Source organism: Gigantopelta aegis, chromosome 7, assembly GCF_016097555.1.
Source record: "Gigantopelta aegis isolate Gae_Host chromosome 7, Gae_host_genome, whole genome shotgun sequence".
Classification (NCBI taxonomy): Eukaryota; Metazoa; Mollusca; class Gastropoda; order Neomphalida; family Peltospiridae; genus Gigantopelta; species Gigantopelta aegis.
In genome coordinates this window covers 3974695-3989313 of record NC_054705.1, presented here as the reverse complement: position 1 = coordinate 3989313, position 14619 = coordinate 3974695, and the positions used below count along the sequence as shown (strand labels likewise).

Here is a 14619-nt window from a genome sequence, read left to right as displayed (position 1 = left end):
ATTTTATTTAACGAGTAGAACAGGAGATTGCATATCAGAGGCGGATCTAGGGGGGTCCCAGGTGCCCGTCCCCGCCCCCCCCCCCAAATTATGCGACAATTAAAATGTTATTATATATTAATTTTCTTCTTTTGTTTACGATCCCATCCAAACCTCCCCCAAAGTTCCCTTGGCATTCCAACTCATGTCACTGGGGGCCCCCTAAATGGATTTTCTGGATCCGCCACTGCATATTTTCGTAAATGTTCCGGAAATAGGTGAGGTATACCGAAACAGTAATCAACAAGATGACGCCGTTCTGTTTATGACGTCATGAACAATCGAACACTGATGTTAGTAAGTAGGTCACACCAATAATGTAACTTTAACACTTTAATAAACAAAACTAAATAATTAACTTGACTGGTCGGTTCTGTTGGCACGATGGATGACGCTGTCTTGTTCAAAGAGAGGCTGTGGGGGACCGCGGGGCTGGTGACGGTGGGCATCATGGCTGCCGGGGTCGGATTGCTCTTCTACATGAGACGCAAGTCGAAGAACGACCCGATGAAGGATGATCTAATTATATGTATGGTGAGCTGTTTGTTTAATATCAATATATATATATGTCTGTTTCTCGGTTTGTTTAATATCGAGATATACGTGTCTGTTTCTCGGTTTGTTTAATATCGAGATTTATGTGTCTGTTTCTCGGTCTGTTTAATATCGAGATATACGTGTCTGTTTCTCGGTGTGTTTAATATCGAGATTTACGTGTCTGTTTCTCGGTGTGTTTAATATCGAGATATACGTGTCTGTTTCTCGGTCTGTTTAATATCGAGATATACGTGTCTGTTTCTCGGTCTGTTTAATATCGAGATATACGTGTCTGTTTCTCGGTCTGTTTAATATCGAGATATACGTGTCTGTTTCTCGGTCTGTTTAATATCGAGATATACGTGTCTGTTTAATATCGAGATATACGTGTCTGTTTCTCGGTCTGTTTAATATCGAGATATACGTGTCTGTTTCTCGGTCTGTTTAATATCGAGATATACGTGTCTGTTTAATATCGAGATATACGTGTCTGTTTCTCGGTCTGTTTAATATCGAGATATACGTGTCTGTTTCTCGGTCTGTTTAATATCGAGATATACGTGTCTGTTTCTCGGTTTGTTTAATATCGAGATATACGTGTCTGTTTAATATCGAGATATACGTGTCTGTTTCTCGGTCTGTTTAATATCGAGATATACGTGTCTGTTTCTCGGTCTATTTAATATCGAGATATACGTGTCTGTTTCTCGGTTTGTTTAATATCGAGATATACGTGTCTGTTTAATATCGAGATATACGTGTCTGTTTAATATCGAAATATACGTGTCTGTTTCTCGGTCTGTTTAATATCGAGATATACGTGTCTGTTTAATATCGAGATATACTTCTCTGTTTCTCGGTCTCTTTATGGGGCGGGACGTAGCCCTGAGGTAAAGCATTCGCTTGATGCGCGGTCGGTCTGGGATCGATCCCCGTCGGTGGGCCCATTGGGCTATTTCTCGCTCCAGCCAGTGCACCACGACTGGTATAACAAAGGCCGTGGTGTGTGTTATCCTGTCTGTGAGATGGTGCATATAAAAAATCCCTTGCTGCTAATCGAAAAGAGTAGCCCATGAAGTGGCGACAGTGGATTTTCTCCCTCAATATCTGTGTGGTCTTTAACCATATGCCTGACGCCATATAACCGTAAATAAAATGTGTTGAGTGCGTCGTGAAATAAAACTTTTCATTCTTCTTCTGTCTGTTTATCTATCCAGCTATCTATCAATTCATTCATCCATCAATCAATGTATCCATTCATCTATCTGTGCACCCGTGCATGAATCCATCCATGCATGAATCCATCCAGCCATTCTTCCCAGGCCCGTATTTAGGGGGGTTCGGGGGGGGGGGGGGGGGTTCCAGTGACGAACCCTCCCGCAAAAGTTAAGGTCCACTTTTTATTCTGTTTTTAATACTGCACAAATAGTTGACTGTAACTTTTGCAACCCTCCCATAAAACAAAATGTTCTTGTCTTCGTCATTTAATAATCCTCTTACCAAAACTGCAGTGTACATGATTCACAATTTCTAACTAATCGGAATTTTTTTTTTACATAAATAAAAAATAAAATGAACGTACATAAATTAAATTGTACTTTCTGCTATATTAATGACCTCGTAGCATTCGATAATTACATGACAATGATAGCAGTTCACCTTGCATTGATTTATCAACCAAAGTTAGAAATAAAGGTTACTAACAGAAAGTAATTCTGATAGTTCGGGTCAGGTCACGTGCACATTAAGAACGTGCACATTAAGAGCAAGCTGTTGTAGCGCAGGTGTCAACATTCTCCGGCTCCCCCGTCCAGGACAGGAAAGGGATGAGTTGGGTGGAAGAGAGGATTGGGTTTGTTGCTCTTGAATTTGAAAATGTCCCGTAGGATTAAGGCCAATTAGAAAATGTTGCGTATTTTCTTGAAGGTAATTTCCAAGTACTTCAAAATGTTTTATAGCCGCCATTTTGATGATATGACGTACCAGTGACAAAAACGGAATGGTATACTAGACACTTTTCTAAAAATGTTTGAGGACTACACCTGTACTTTTAACAGGGGATGCATGTGTTGGCGGTGATTGGTGATCATACAATTTTTATGAACGTAATGTAATTAGTTTTTTCATAAATATGTTCATTATTAAAGGAACTGATCATAGTTCTGAGGTACACATACCGTTTCTGTTACTAAGGTTATAATAAGCAATTGCCAAAAATATTTAACCTCGGGTTAATACACAGAGTTAGTACCTCTAACTTCTGCTGTATGCTAGAATTTTCATTATCTTGAAAAAAAGCCACAAATATAATAATAACCTTAATAACAAAAATACAATCTAATAAATAATCGAAAATCGTTGTTTTAAATTATCCGTTTTTAAGTTCCAGATGCCAGGAAAACGCGTTTTAGACTTTCGGAGATTTCAAATGTTACGGGGGAGCATAGTCCTGGATCCCCATACAAAGTTCGGGCGCTTCGCACCCCCAAGCAACTTCATATCCAAAAGGCCTGACAAATACATAGTCGAACCCTCCCACTCGAAATGCTGGCTACGGGCCTGCTTCCATCTACCATCCATCCATTCACGTATGCATGTACGTGGACCCATCTACCCGGTATCTAAATATTCAAGAGTCACTTTTAGGAATCCATCCATCATCCATCCATCTCTTCCATCCATTGATCTATTCCATTCATCCATCTATTCCATCCATCCATCTATTCCATTCATCCATCTATTCCATTCATCCATCTATTCCATTCATTCATCCATCTATTCCATTCATTCATCTATTCCATTCATCCATCTATTCCATCCATCCATCTATTCCATTCATTCATCCATCTATTCCATTCATCCATCTATTCCATCCACCCATCTATTCCATTCATCCATCTATTCCATTCATTCATCTATTCCATCCACCCATCTATTCCATCCATCCATCTATTCCATTCATTCATCCATCTATTCCATCCATCCATCTATTCCATTCATCCATCTATTCCATCCATCCATATATTCCATTCATTCATCCATCTATTCCATTCATCCATCTATTCCATCCACCCATCTATTCCATTCATCCATCTATTCCATTCATTCATCCATCTATTTCATCCACCCATCTATTCCATTCACCCATCTATTCCATTCATTCATCCATCTATTCCATTCATCCATCTATTTCATCCACCCATCTATTCCATTCATCCATCTATTTCATTCATCCATCTATTCCATCCACCCATCTATTCCATTCATCCATCTATTCCATTCATTCATCCATCTATTTCATCCACCCATCTATTCCATTCACCCATCTATTCCATTCATTCATCCATCTATTCCATTCATCCATCTATTCCATTCATCCATCTATTCCATTCATCCATCTATTCCATTCATCCATCTATTCCATCCACCCATCTATTCCATTCATCCATCTATTCCATTCATTCATCTATTCCATCCACCCATCTATTCCATCCATCCATCTATTCCATCCATCCATCTATTCCATTCATTCATCCATCTATTCCATCCATCCATCTATTCCATTCATCCATCTATTCCATCCATCCATATATTCCATTCATTCATCCATCTATTCCATTCATCCATCTATTCCATCCACCCATCTATTCCATTCATCCATCTATTCCATTCATTCATCCATCTATTTCATCCACCCATCTATTCCATTCACCCATCTATTCCATTCATTCATCCATCTATTCCATTCATCCATCTATTTCATCCACCCATCTATTCCATTCATCCATGTATTTCATTCATCCATCTATTCCATCCACCCATCTATTCCATTCATCCATCTATTCCATTCATTCATCCATCTATTTCATCCACCCATCTATTCCATTCACCCATCTATTCCATTCATTCATCCATCTATTCCATTCACCCATCTATTCCATTCATTCATCCATCTATTCCATTCATCCATGCCCCTTTCATTTAGGATTTTTAGGGTTTTTTTACAAATTTATTTATTCTGTCAATGTATAGGACACTGTGGAATACGTCTGCCAGCGTCCCTGTTGTAGCACTGTTTATGCCTTACACGTGTGTAACTACGTATATTTACACAGCCTGCTCCTGTCTTACACGTGTGTAACTACGTACATTTACACAGCCTGTTCCTGTCTTACACGCGTGTAACTACAGACATTTACACAGCCTGTTCCTGTCTTACACGCGTGTAACTACGTACATTTACACAGCCTGTTTATGTCTTACACGTGTGTAACTTCGTACATCTCCACAGCCTGTTCCTGTCTTACACGTGTGTAACTACGTACATTTACACAGCCTGTTCCTGTCTTACACGTGTGTAACTACGTACATTTACACAGCCTGTTCCTGTCTTACACGCGTGTAACTACAGACATTTACACAGCCTGTTCCTGTCTTACACGCGTGTAACTACGTACATTTACACAGCCTGTTCCTGTCTTACACGCGTGTAACTACGTACATTTACACAGCCTGTTCCTGTCTTACACACGTGTAACTACGTACATTTACAAAGCCTGTTTGTCTTACACGCGTGTAACTACGTACATTTACAAAGCCTGTTCATGTCTTACACGTGTGTAACTACGTACATTTACAAAGCCAGTTTATGCCTTACACGTGTGTAACTACGTACATTTACAAAGCCTGTTCATGTCTTACACGTGTGTAACTACGTACATTTACAAAGCCAGTTTATGCCTTACACGTGTGTAACTACGTACATTTACAAAGCCTGTTCATGCCTTACACGTGTGTAACTACGTACACTTACAAAGCCAGTTTATGCCTTACACGTGTGTAACTACGTATATTTACACAGCCTGCTCCTGTCTTACACGTGTGTAACTACGTACATTTACACAGCCTGCTCCTGTCTTACACGCGTGTAACTACGTACATTTACACAGCCTGTTCATGTCTTACACGCGTGTAACTACGTACATTTACACAGCCTTTTCATGTCTTACACGCGTGTAACTATAGACATTTACACAGCCTGTTCATGTCTTACACGCGTGTAACTACGTACATTTACAAAGCCTGTTCATGTCTTACACGCGTGTAACTACGTATATTTACACAGCCTGTTCCTGTCTTACACGCGTGTAACTACGTACATTTACACAGCCTGTTCCTGTCTTACACGCGTGTAACTACGTACATTTACAAAGCCTGTTCATGTCTTACACGTGTGTAACTACGTACATTTACACAGCCTGTTCATGTCTTACACGCGTGTAACTACGTACATTTACAAAGCCTGTTCATGTCTTACACGTGTGTAACTACGTACATTTACACAGCCTGCTCCTATCTTACACACGTGTAACTACGTACATTTACACAGCCTGTTCCTGTCTTACACGCGTGTAACTACGTACATTTACACAGCCTGCTCCTGTCTTACACGCGTGTAACTACGTACGTTTACACAGCCTGTTCCTGTCTTACACGCGTGTAACTACGTACATTTACACAGCCTGTTCATGTCTTACACGCGTGTAACTACAGACATTTACACAGCCTGTTCATGTCTTACACGCGTGTAACTACGTACATTTACACAGCCTGTTCCTGTCTTACACGCGTGTAACTACGTACATTTACACAGCCTGTTCCTGTCTTACACGCGTGCAACTACGTACATTTACACAGCCTGTTCATGTCTTACACGCGTGCAACTACGTACATTTACACAGCCTGTTCATGTCTTACACGCGTGCAACTACGTACATTTACACAGCCTGTTCATGCCTTACACTTGTGTAACTACGTACATTTTCAAAGCCTGTTCATGCCTTACACTTGTGTAACTACGTACATTTACACAGCCTGCTCATGCCTTACACTTGTGTAACTACGTACATTTACACAGCCTGTTCATGTCTTACACTTGTGTAACTACAGACATTTACACAGCCTGTTCCTGTCTTACACGCGTGTAACTACGTACATTTACACAGCCTGTTCCTGTCTTACACGTGTAACTACGTACATTTACACAGCCTGTTCCTGTCTTACACGCGTGTAACTACGCCTGTGTGTTCCTGTCTTACACGCGTGTAACTACGTACATTTACACAGCCTGTTCCTGTCTTACACGCGTGTAACTACGTACATTTACACAGCCTGTTCCTTTCTTACACGCGTGTAACTACGTACATTTACACAGCCTGTTCCTGTCTTACACGCGTGTAACTACGTACATTTACACAGCCTGTTCCTGTCTTACACGCGTGTAACTACGTACATTTACACAGCCTGTTCCTGTCTTACACGCGTGTAACTACGTACATTTACACAGCCTGTTCCTGTCTTACACGCGTGTAACTACGTACATTTACACAGCCTGTTCCTGTCTTACACGCGTGTAACTACGTACATTTACACAGCCTGTTCCTGTCTTACACGCGTGTAACTACGTACATTTTCACAGCCTGTTCAGCTTACACGCGTGTTCACTGCCTTACACTTGTGTAACTACGTACATTTTCAAAGCCTGCTCCTGTCTTACACGCGTGTAACTACGTACATTTACACAGCCTGCTCCTGTCTTACACGCGTGTAACTACAGACATTTACACAGCCTGTTCCTGTCTTACACGCGTGTAACTACGTACATTTACAAAGCCTGTTCATGTCTTACACGCGTGTAACTACGTACATTTACACAGCCTGTTCCTGTCTTACACGCGTGTAACTACGTACATTTACACAGCCTGTTCCTGTCTTACACGCGTGTAACTACGTACATTTACACAGCCTGTTCCTGTCTTACACGCGTGTAACTACGTACATTTACACAGCCTGTTCCTGTCTTACACGCGTGTAACTACGTACATTTACACAGCCTGTTTGTCTTACACGCGTGTAACTACGTACATTTACAAAGCCTGTTCATGTCTTACACGCGTGTAACTACGTACATTTACACAGCCTGTTCCTGTCTTACACGTGTGTAACTACGTACATTTCCACAGCCTGTTCCTGTCTTACACGTGTGTAACTACATACATTTCCACAGCCTGTTCCTGTCTTACACGTGTGTAACTACATACATTTGCAATGTCTGTTTATGTCTTACACGTGAGTACCTACATGCATTTAAAATGCTTGAACACCTGTTTATGTCTTACACGCGTGTAACTACATACATTTACAAAGCCTGTTTATGTCTTACACGTGTGTAACTACATACATTTACAATGCCTGTTTATGTCTTACACGTGTGTAACCACATACATTTAAAATGCATGAACACCTGTTTATGTCTTACACGCGTGTAACTACATACATTTACAAAGCCTGTTTTTGTCTTACACGTGTGTAACTACATACATTTACAATGCCTGTTTGTCTTACACGTGTGTAACTACATACATTTAAAATGCTTGAACACCTGTTTATGTCTTACACGCGTGTAACTACATACATTTACAAAGCCTGTTTATGTCTTACACGTGTGTAACTACATACATTTACAATGCCTGTTTATGTCTTACACGTGTGTAACTACATACATTTAAAATGCTTGAACACCGGCGTTTAAGAGAAACAGGCTTCCTAGATTCGGCTCATAGTTTTTACATTTCCAAATTAATAAATAATGTTTGGCGGGAAGCCGCCTTTGTGCCACTTTGAAAAGTTTGGTTTGTTTAACGACACCACTAGAGCACAATGATTTATTAATCATCGGCTATTGGATGTCAAACATTTGGTAATTAGTTTTAGAGAGGAAATCCGTGACATTTTTCCATTAGTAGCATGGGATCTTTTATATGAAATCAAATCAAATCATTTATTTATATATGGATCATATAAAAATGGCATGATATACACTGGACAACATAATAAGAATATAAAATGGTTAAATCAGATACATAGTAATAGTAATGATGACAATGATTATATGCATTTACGTTATACGATATGTATACATATATGTGTGTAGTGTGTATATGTGTTAAAGCTGCAGTGTCTGGTTTCAATCGTATATAGTCAAGTTCTAAGTTTAAATACAAGCATAACTGTACTTTTAATTCACTCGCGAGTTGTCGTCATTAACGCATATCGTCAAATGCTTACTAGCCAGTTAGAACAATTCTCGCCATTTTGTAATACCAAGCGGATTCTAGCAGCCACTTCCTAGCATCCAATTACGCTAGCAGCCAATTTCAGCAGACACGCATGGCGACGTTCTAAACACCGGACTCGTACGCCTTTTATAATGTGTTGTGGTGTGGACTATACGAAACTAGTTGGACATCCTATATTACCGTAGTACAGAAGGATTTTTAAAGTGATACCTCAGATATTATAAAAGTGCTTAATAAAACGGTTAAGTTGTATTTATACGGATATTATAACAATAAGACTGTGAAAATGAGTCTTGGTTGTTATTTTGTTTTTATGTTGTTTTTATATAAAGATACTCTTTAAAACTCTAAAATTCTTAAGTTGTAGTGTAGTGAAAAATTAGCATAACAGTGTGTTTAAAAGTGTGAAATACAGGTAACAGTCGAAAGGCGTACGAATCCGATGTTTAGAACGTCGACATGAGTGTGCTAAAATTGGCTGCTTGGAATTGACTGCTAGAATCCGCACGGTTTTTGTAATGCAACAATAGCCGAACCATGCTATTTTTAGCCCAGTGGGCGCCCGCCAAAAGTGTCCCACTTTCAAAATACTAGGTTTATTTTTAACTTTAGAATAGCCAGTGTAGTGAAACCAATTCGGAGTACGGCGTCTTATATGCACCAAACGTAATGGGATTTTCTGTTCTATATGCTTAAATAATAAAAAATATTCCAGGGAATGCCGCTTTAATTTAAGTTGCACCATCCCACTGACAGGATAGCACATACCACGGACGTTGATATACATGTCGTGGTGCACTGGCTAGAGCGAGAATTGTGCCACTTTGAATAACTACAGGCCAACTCCTTTCCGTTAGATACTATTTACGTTACAACTAGTTATCTGATGACGTCACAGCACTGATTGAGAACGTTAAATAATCTTTTGCCTTCTTTTTGTTTTCGCCCTCCAGAACACACTGAGCGACATGAACTTCGCATCAGACTATTCCCTGTCACTGGAAACCTTCGTCTCCTCGTCCGAGTCCTCCGTGTCCGAGTTAGACTCGACCAGCTATCCAGAGTTCGACATCAGCAGGCTGCTCACGAACACCGGCATGGAGGGAATCCCAGACATTTCCGTCGAGCCTATCCACTCCCCGGGAGAACTCGCTGCCGAAATAACCGTCCCGCCCGTCGACCCGCTGGAGATTGCCGAACCGATCGCGCCACCGACTCCAGCCGTTCGGGCTGCTTCGGCTCTTTCCGTGGCTGTCTCGTCTACCAGCAACCGGCAGTTACCTCGTCGAAGGGTTCGCTACTCTGGTGGAAGCGTCCTGCAACAACACCAGCAGGAACAGCACCAGCAGACGAACCGGAAGCGGTACCATCTGGAGGGGACGCCGCCCGACGACTTCGCCGCGACGGCGTACAGCAATAACGCCTGCGAGGGCGTCGACGTCTTCGCCGAGTCGGAGTTAAACAATCAGAAAGACGCACATTCCAAAATTTTCCCTGTTAACAAGGACGGAAAGCCCAGGACGGAAGCGAAGCCCGTTTCCCACGAGACGCTCCGAACATCCTCTCCTGTACTCGTGGCGTCGGATCACGAGAAGCGCTCTGGTGCTGTGACGTCATCAGATCATGCGGAGTTATATGGCGTTGTAACGTCATTTGATCACAAACAGTCGTCTCATCACATGACGTCGTCACATCAATGGAAGCTTTCTGATTCTGTGACGACATCACATCTTGGCAAGCCATCCGCTCTAAAGAAGGTGTCTGTGACGTTTTCTGATCAGATGACGTCATCGAATCGTGTGACGTCATCGAATAATGCGACAACATCGGATCACTTTGCGTCATCTGGTCGCGTGGCATCATCGAAAATCGGCGATGTCGGCTTAAACATCTGCAGCAGGTTGTACCTAGAAATGAGCGGAGCAGACGACGTGGCGTTCTGCAAAATGCCGCACATCGTCACCAGATGCTCGGACGTCTTCCAGCAGTTGATGGCGGCCGAGAAACTCAAACAACAACACCAGAAGTTGGACGAGGAGTTCAAGTTTATGACGTCACTAGGTAATCCCAACTGGGACGAAGTTCTGAGTCACCACACACCTGGGATGTCTGTTCGTAGAGTAAGACGAAACTTCAAGTTAACTCACCACGAACGTAAATATTAAGAAACAAAAACAATTAGTATATAACAATCATATGAAATAGGCGCCACAGGACATATGAATCATATGAAACTGACGTCACAGTACATACAAATATATTGCAAGATAAGTTTGAAAAATCTCGAGTAGAATAAACCGGCCACGTTAATTTTCTTGCGCATCGCGCGCCATCCTTCGATATCATTCGGCTATAATTGGTTATCTAGGCGATGTTGAAATGCATCATTCTCCATTTTAACGATCACAAGCGGGCTGGGTTGGGAGGTTGGGGGGGGGGGGGGGGGGTTCATTATTATTTTGGTAAATAGTCTTAAAAAATATACAAAATATATAAAATATACACGCATAAAAATGTGGTTAAAATTATATTTGTTATTAGTATATGATGTCATAAAATGACGAGGCGATATCGTGAGTGTACTAAGATTGTAGTTGTGTTTGTATTTTACTATTTTGTATTAGTATACGATGTCATAATGTGGTTGCGAGTTTATTAAAACCGTGGTTGTGTTTGTATTTTACTATTTTGTATTAGTGTATGATATCATAATGCGGTCAGGTGTGGTTGCGAGTTTATTAAAACAGTGGTTGTGTTTGTATTTTACTGTTTTGTATTAGTATATGATGTCATAATGCGGTCAGGTGAAATTGTGATTGTATAAAAACTGTGGTTGTGTTTGTATTTTACTGTTTTGTATTAGTATTTGATGTCATAATGCGGTGAGGTGTGGTTGCGAGTTTATTAAACGTGGTTGTGTTTGTATTTTATTATTTTGTATTAGTATATGATATCGTAATGCGGTCAGGTGAAATTGTGATTGTATAAAAACTGTGGTTGTGTTTGTATTTTACTATCGTGTATTGGCATATGATGTCATAATGTGGTGAAGTGTGTTTGGGATTTTATTAAAACTATCAATGTGTTTGTAGTTTTTCATTAGTAAACGATGTTTTAATATGGCGGGGTGACATTGGGTGAGTTTAGAAAACTAGTTGCATTTGTATGCTGCATTAGTATGTCATGTCATAATATGGTCAGTCGAGATTGCAGCTTTAAAAGTTAGTTTATTTTCACCACTTTAAAGTAAGCATGGCTCGTATTAGGAAAAGCCATGTCAACTGTGAGTTGATTATCTTTTGTTTTCGGTTATCTGGACCAAGTGTGGCGCTGTTCATCAGTCATTTGCGACATTCATGTGTGTGTGTGAAAATGTTACATGAATTTTATGCCGTGTTTACATGTTAGGTTTGAAAACTGACTTATGTTTTTCGTTGGGTTTCAAACTGGTTTGAGTTTTCGTTGGTTTTTAAACTGGTTTGAGTTTTTATTTGGTTTTAGGACTGGTTTGCGTTTTTTTTTCTTTTGATACTAGTTGGATTTTAAGCATGGTTATTAGTAATTTTAATTATATATTTTACTATATTAGTTCTGTCTCTGTCTATATTTATATATCGTTTAACTTAAATTTGGTTTTGGTACTAGTTTTAGTTTGATTTTGAGAAATATTGTCGGGTATTGGGGTGGGTATAGGGTGGGGGGGTATAGGGTGGGGGGGGGGCGGGGTGGGGGGGGCGGGCGTAGCCCAGTGGTAAAGATGTCGCCTGGTGCGCAGTCGGTCTAGGATCAATCCTCGCCAGTGGGTCCATTGAGCTATGTCTCGTTCCAGCCAGTGCACCACGACTGGTATATCAAATACCATGGTATGTGCTCTCACGTCTGTGGGATGATGCATATAAAAGATCCCTCGCTACTAATTGAAAAAATATAGCGGGTTTCCTCTCTAAGACTATATATCAGAATTACAAAATGTTTAACATCCAATAGCCGATGATTAATAAATCAATGTGCTCTAGTGGTGTCGTTAAATAACAAACTTTAACTTTCGTGAATTTATTTCAGTGAGTTTGAGACAATCGATGATATCGGTGTCCTGGTTATTTTTATATACGTGTATATATTACACGGGTCGTTTGCTTACTAAATAGGTTATTTTTATATACGTGTATATATTACATGGGTCGTTTGCTTACTAAATAGGTTATTTTTATATACGTGTATATATTACACGGGTCATTTGCTTACTAAACAGGTTATTTTTATATACGTGTATATATTACACGGGTCGTTTGCTTACTAAATAGGTTATTTTTATATACGTGTATATATTACACGGGTCGTTTGCTTACTAAACAGGTTATTTTTACATTAAAAACTTGGTTTACTAGTACATGTGTTTCATATTTAACGTACTCGTTGTTTGCTTATAAAAAAAACGCTTTTTCCGTAAGCCGGTCGTTTAGTAGTAAACTGGTTGTATTGTTATTAAAATGATCATTTATTAAAATTATTTTGCTAAACAGGTTTGTTTTTATTTCTTAAATAGTTTTTTTAAAAACTGTATAATTGTTACAAACAAGTTGTTCGATCACTAAAAGGTTTGTTCAGTAGGCTAAATTAACGGTTTGTTTATTTACACACACACACACACAGACACACACACACACACACACTCTCTCTCTCTCTCTCTCTCTTTCTCTCTCTTTCTCTCTCTCTCTCTCTCTCTCTCTCTCTCTCTCTCTCTCTCTATATATATATATATATATATATATATATATATATATATATATATATATATATAATGTCTGTCTGTCTCTCTATTTCTCTGTGTCTGTCTCTCTTTGTGTCTGTGTCTCTGTCTCTCTGTGTGTCTCTGTCTGTGTGTGTCTGTCTCTCTCTGTATCGCTCTCTGTGTCTGTCTGTCTGTCTCTCTGTGTGTCTTTCTTTTGTGTGTGTGTTCTCTGTCTCTCTCTCTCTCTCTCTCTCTCTCTCTGTCTTTATTTGTCTCTCTCTCTCTCCCCCTGTGTGTGTGTGTGTGTGTGTGTGTGTGTGTGTGTGTTAATACGTCTTTCAGTGGGGGATACATAATTTTCGTTTGGGGTAGATTGTTTTTGTTTTCATACAACAAAGTAAAGAATATAAAAATAAATAAATAAATAAATAAATAATAGGCCTACTAAAGTAAAATAACGGTAACAATAACTTATTTACTGTAAGAACCATGTTTACATCTCCCTTCATATAAGTGATGTTCCAGTGATAGAATATAACCGAAAACTGATCCGTTGGACTCTGTCAGTGTGATGATCGATTATCGCAATCCGTAACCGATTATCAGGGGCGTAGCCAGAAAAAAAAGAGCATTACGCACATCGAAACTCAGGACGCCTGTAGATGAATTGTGAGCCTTTTTTGAGGCATTTTTTTTCTATCTGTTTTCGAGTCAATTTTAAGAGGATATTTTATAGAACAATTACAGACAGCCTCGACCTATTCCCGGATTTTGTTTTCTTCTTCTTCTTCTTTTTTACATTACACACATACGTACTGTCCGTAATGGGCCTTTGATGATCGCGGGAAATGTTGACTGTAATTGTTCCTGTGGATCGAGTGATGACATGACTGTAATTGTTCCTGTGGATCGAGTGATGACATGACTGTAATTGTTCCTGTGGATCGAGTATTGACATGACTGTAATTGTTCCTGCGGATCGAGTGATGACATGACTGTAATTGTTCCTGCAGATCGAGTGATGACATGACTGTAATTGTTCCTGTGAATCGAGTGAAGACATTGTCGCAAATAACAGAAACAGAAGCCGCCGGTCGCTTGTATTACGTACAAGTATTTACGATAACCACCGAAGAGTTCCGATTGCGCTGTGTCTGTGAGTTTGTTTTGTTT

At 39.9% G+C, this 14619-nt stretch overlaps 1 protein-coding gene and 1 long non-coding RNA gene across 2 annotated transcripts; both read left to right on the top strand.

Annotated features, from left to right (window-relative positions):
* The first annotated feature begins 306 nt into the window (after positions 1-306).
* Positions 307-11799, top strand: LOC121377704. Its single transcript, XM_041505783.1, has 2 exons — positions 307-573; positions 9668-11799. The coding sequence occupies exons 1-2, from the start codon at positions 424-426 to the stop codon at positions 10877-10879; spliced, it is 1362 nt and encodes a 453-aa protein (XP_041361717.1). The 5' UTR covers positions 307-423; the 3' UTR covers positions 10880-11799.
* An 837-nt stretch (positions 11800-12636) lies between these two features.
* On the top strand, positions 12637-13234 carry LOC121377631. The gene is made up of 2 exons (XR_005958638.1): positions 12637-12810; positions 12863-13234. It is a non-coding gene; the product is annotated as an uncharacterized LOC121377631 (long non-coding RNA).
* The last annotated feature ends 1385 nt before the right edge of the window (positions 13235-14619 follow it).

Bases quoted from the DNA above. Each gene is read 5' to 3' on its own strand.
- LOC121377704 (XM_041505783.1), top strand. From the start codon at position 424: ATGGATGACGCTGTCTTGTTCAAAGAGAGGCTGTGGGGGACCGCGGGG. The intron at 574-9,667 runs GTGAGCTGTTTG...TTCGCCCTCCAG, and splicing joins ATGATCTAATTATATGTATG to AACACACTGAGCGACATGAA.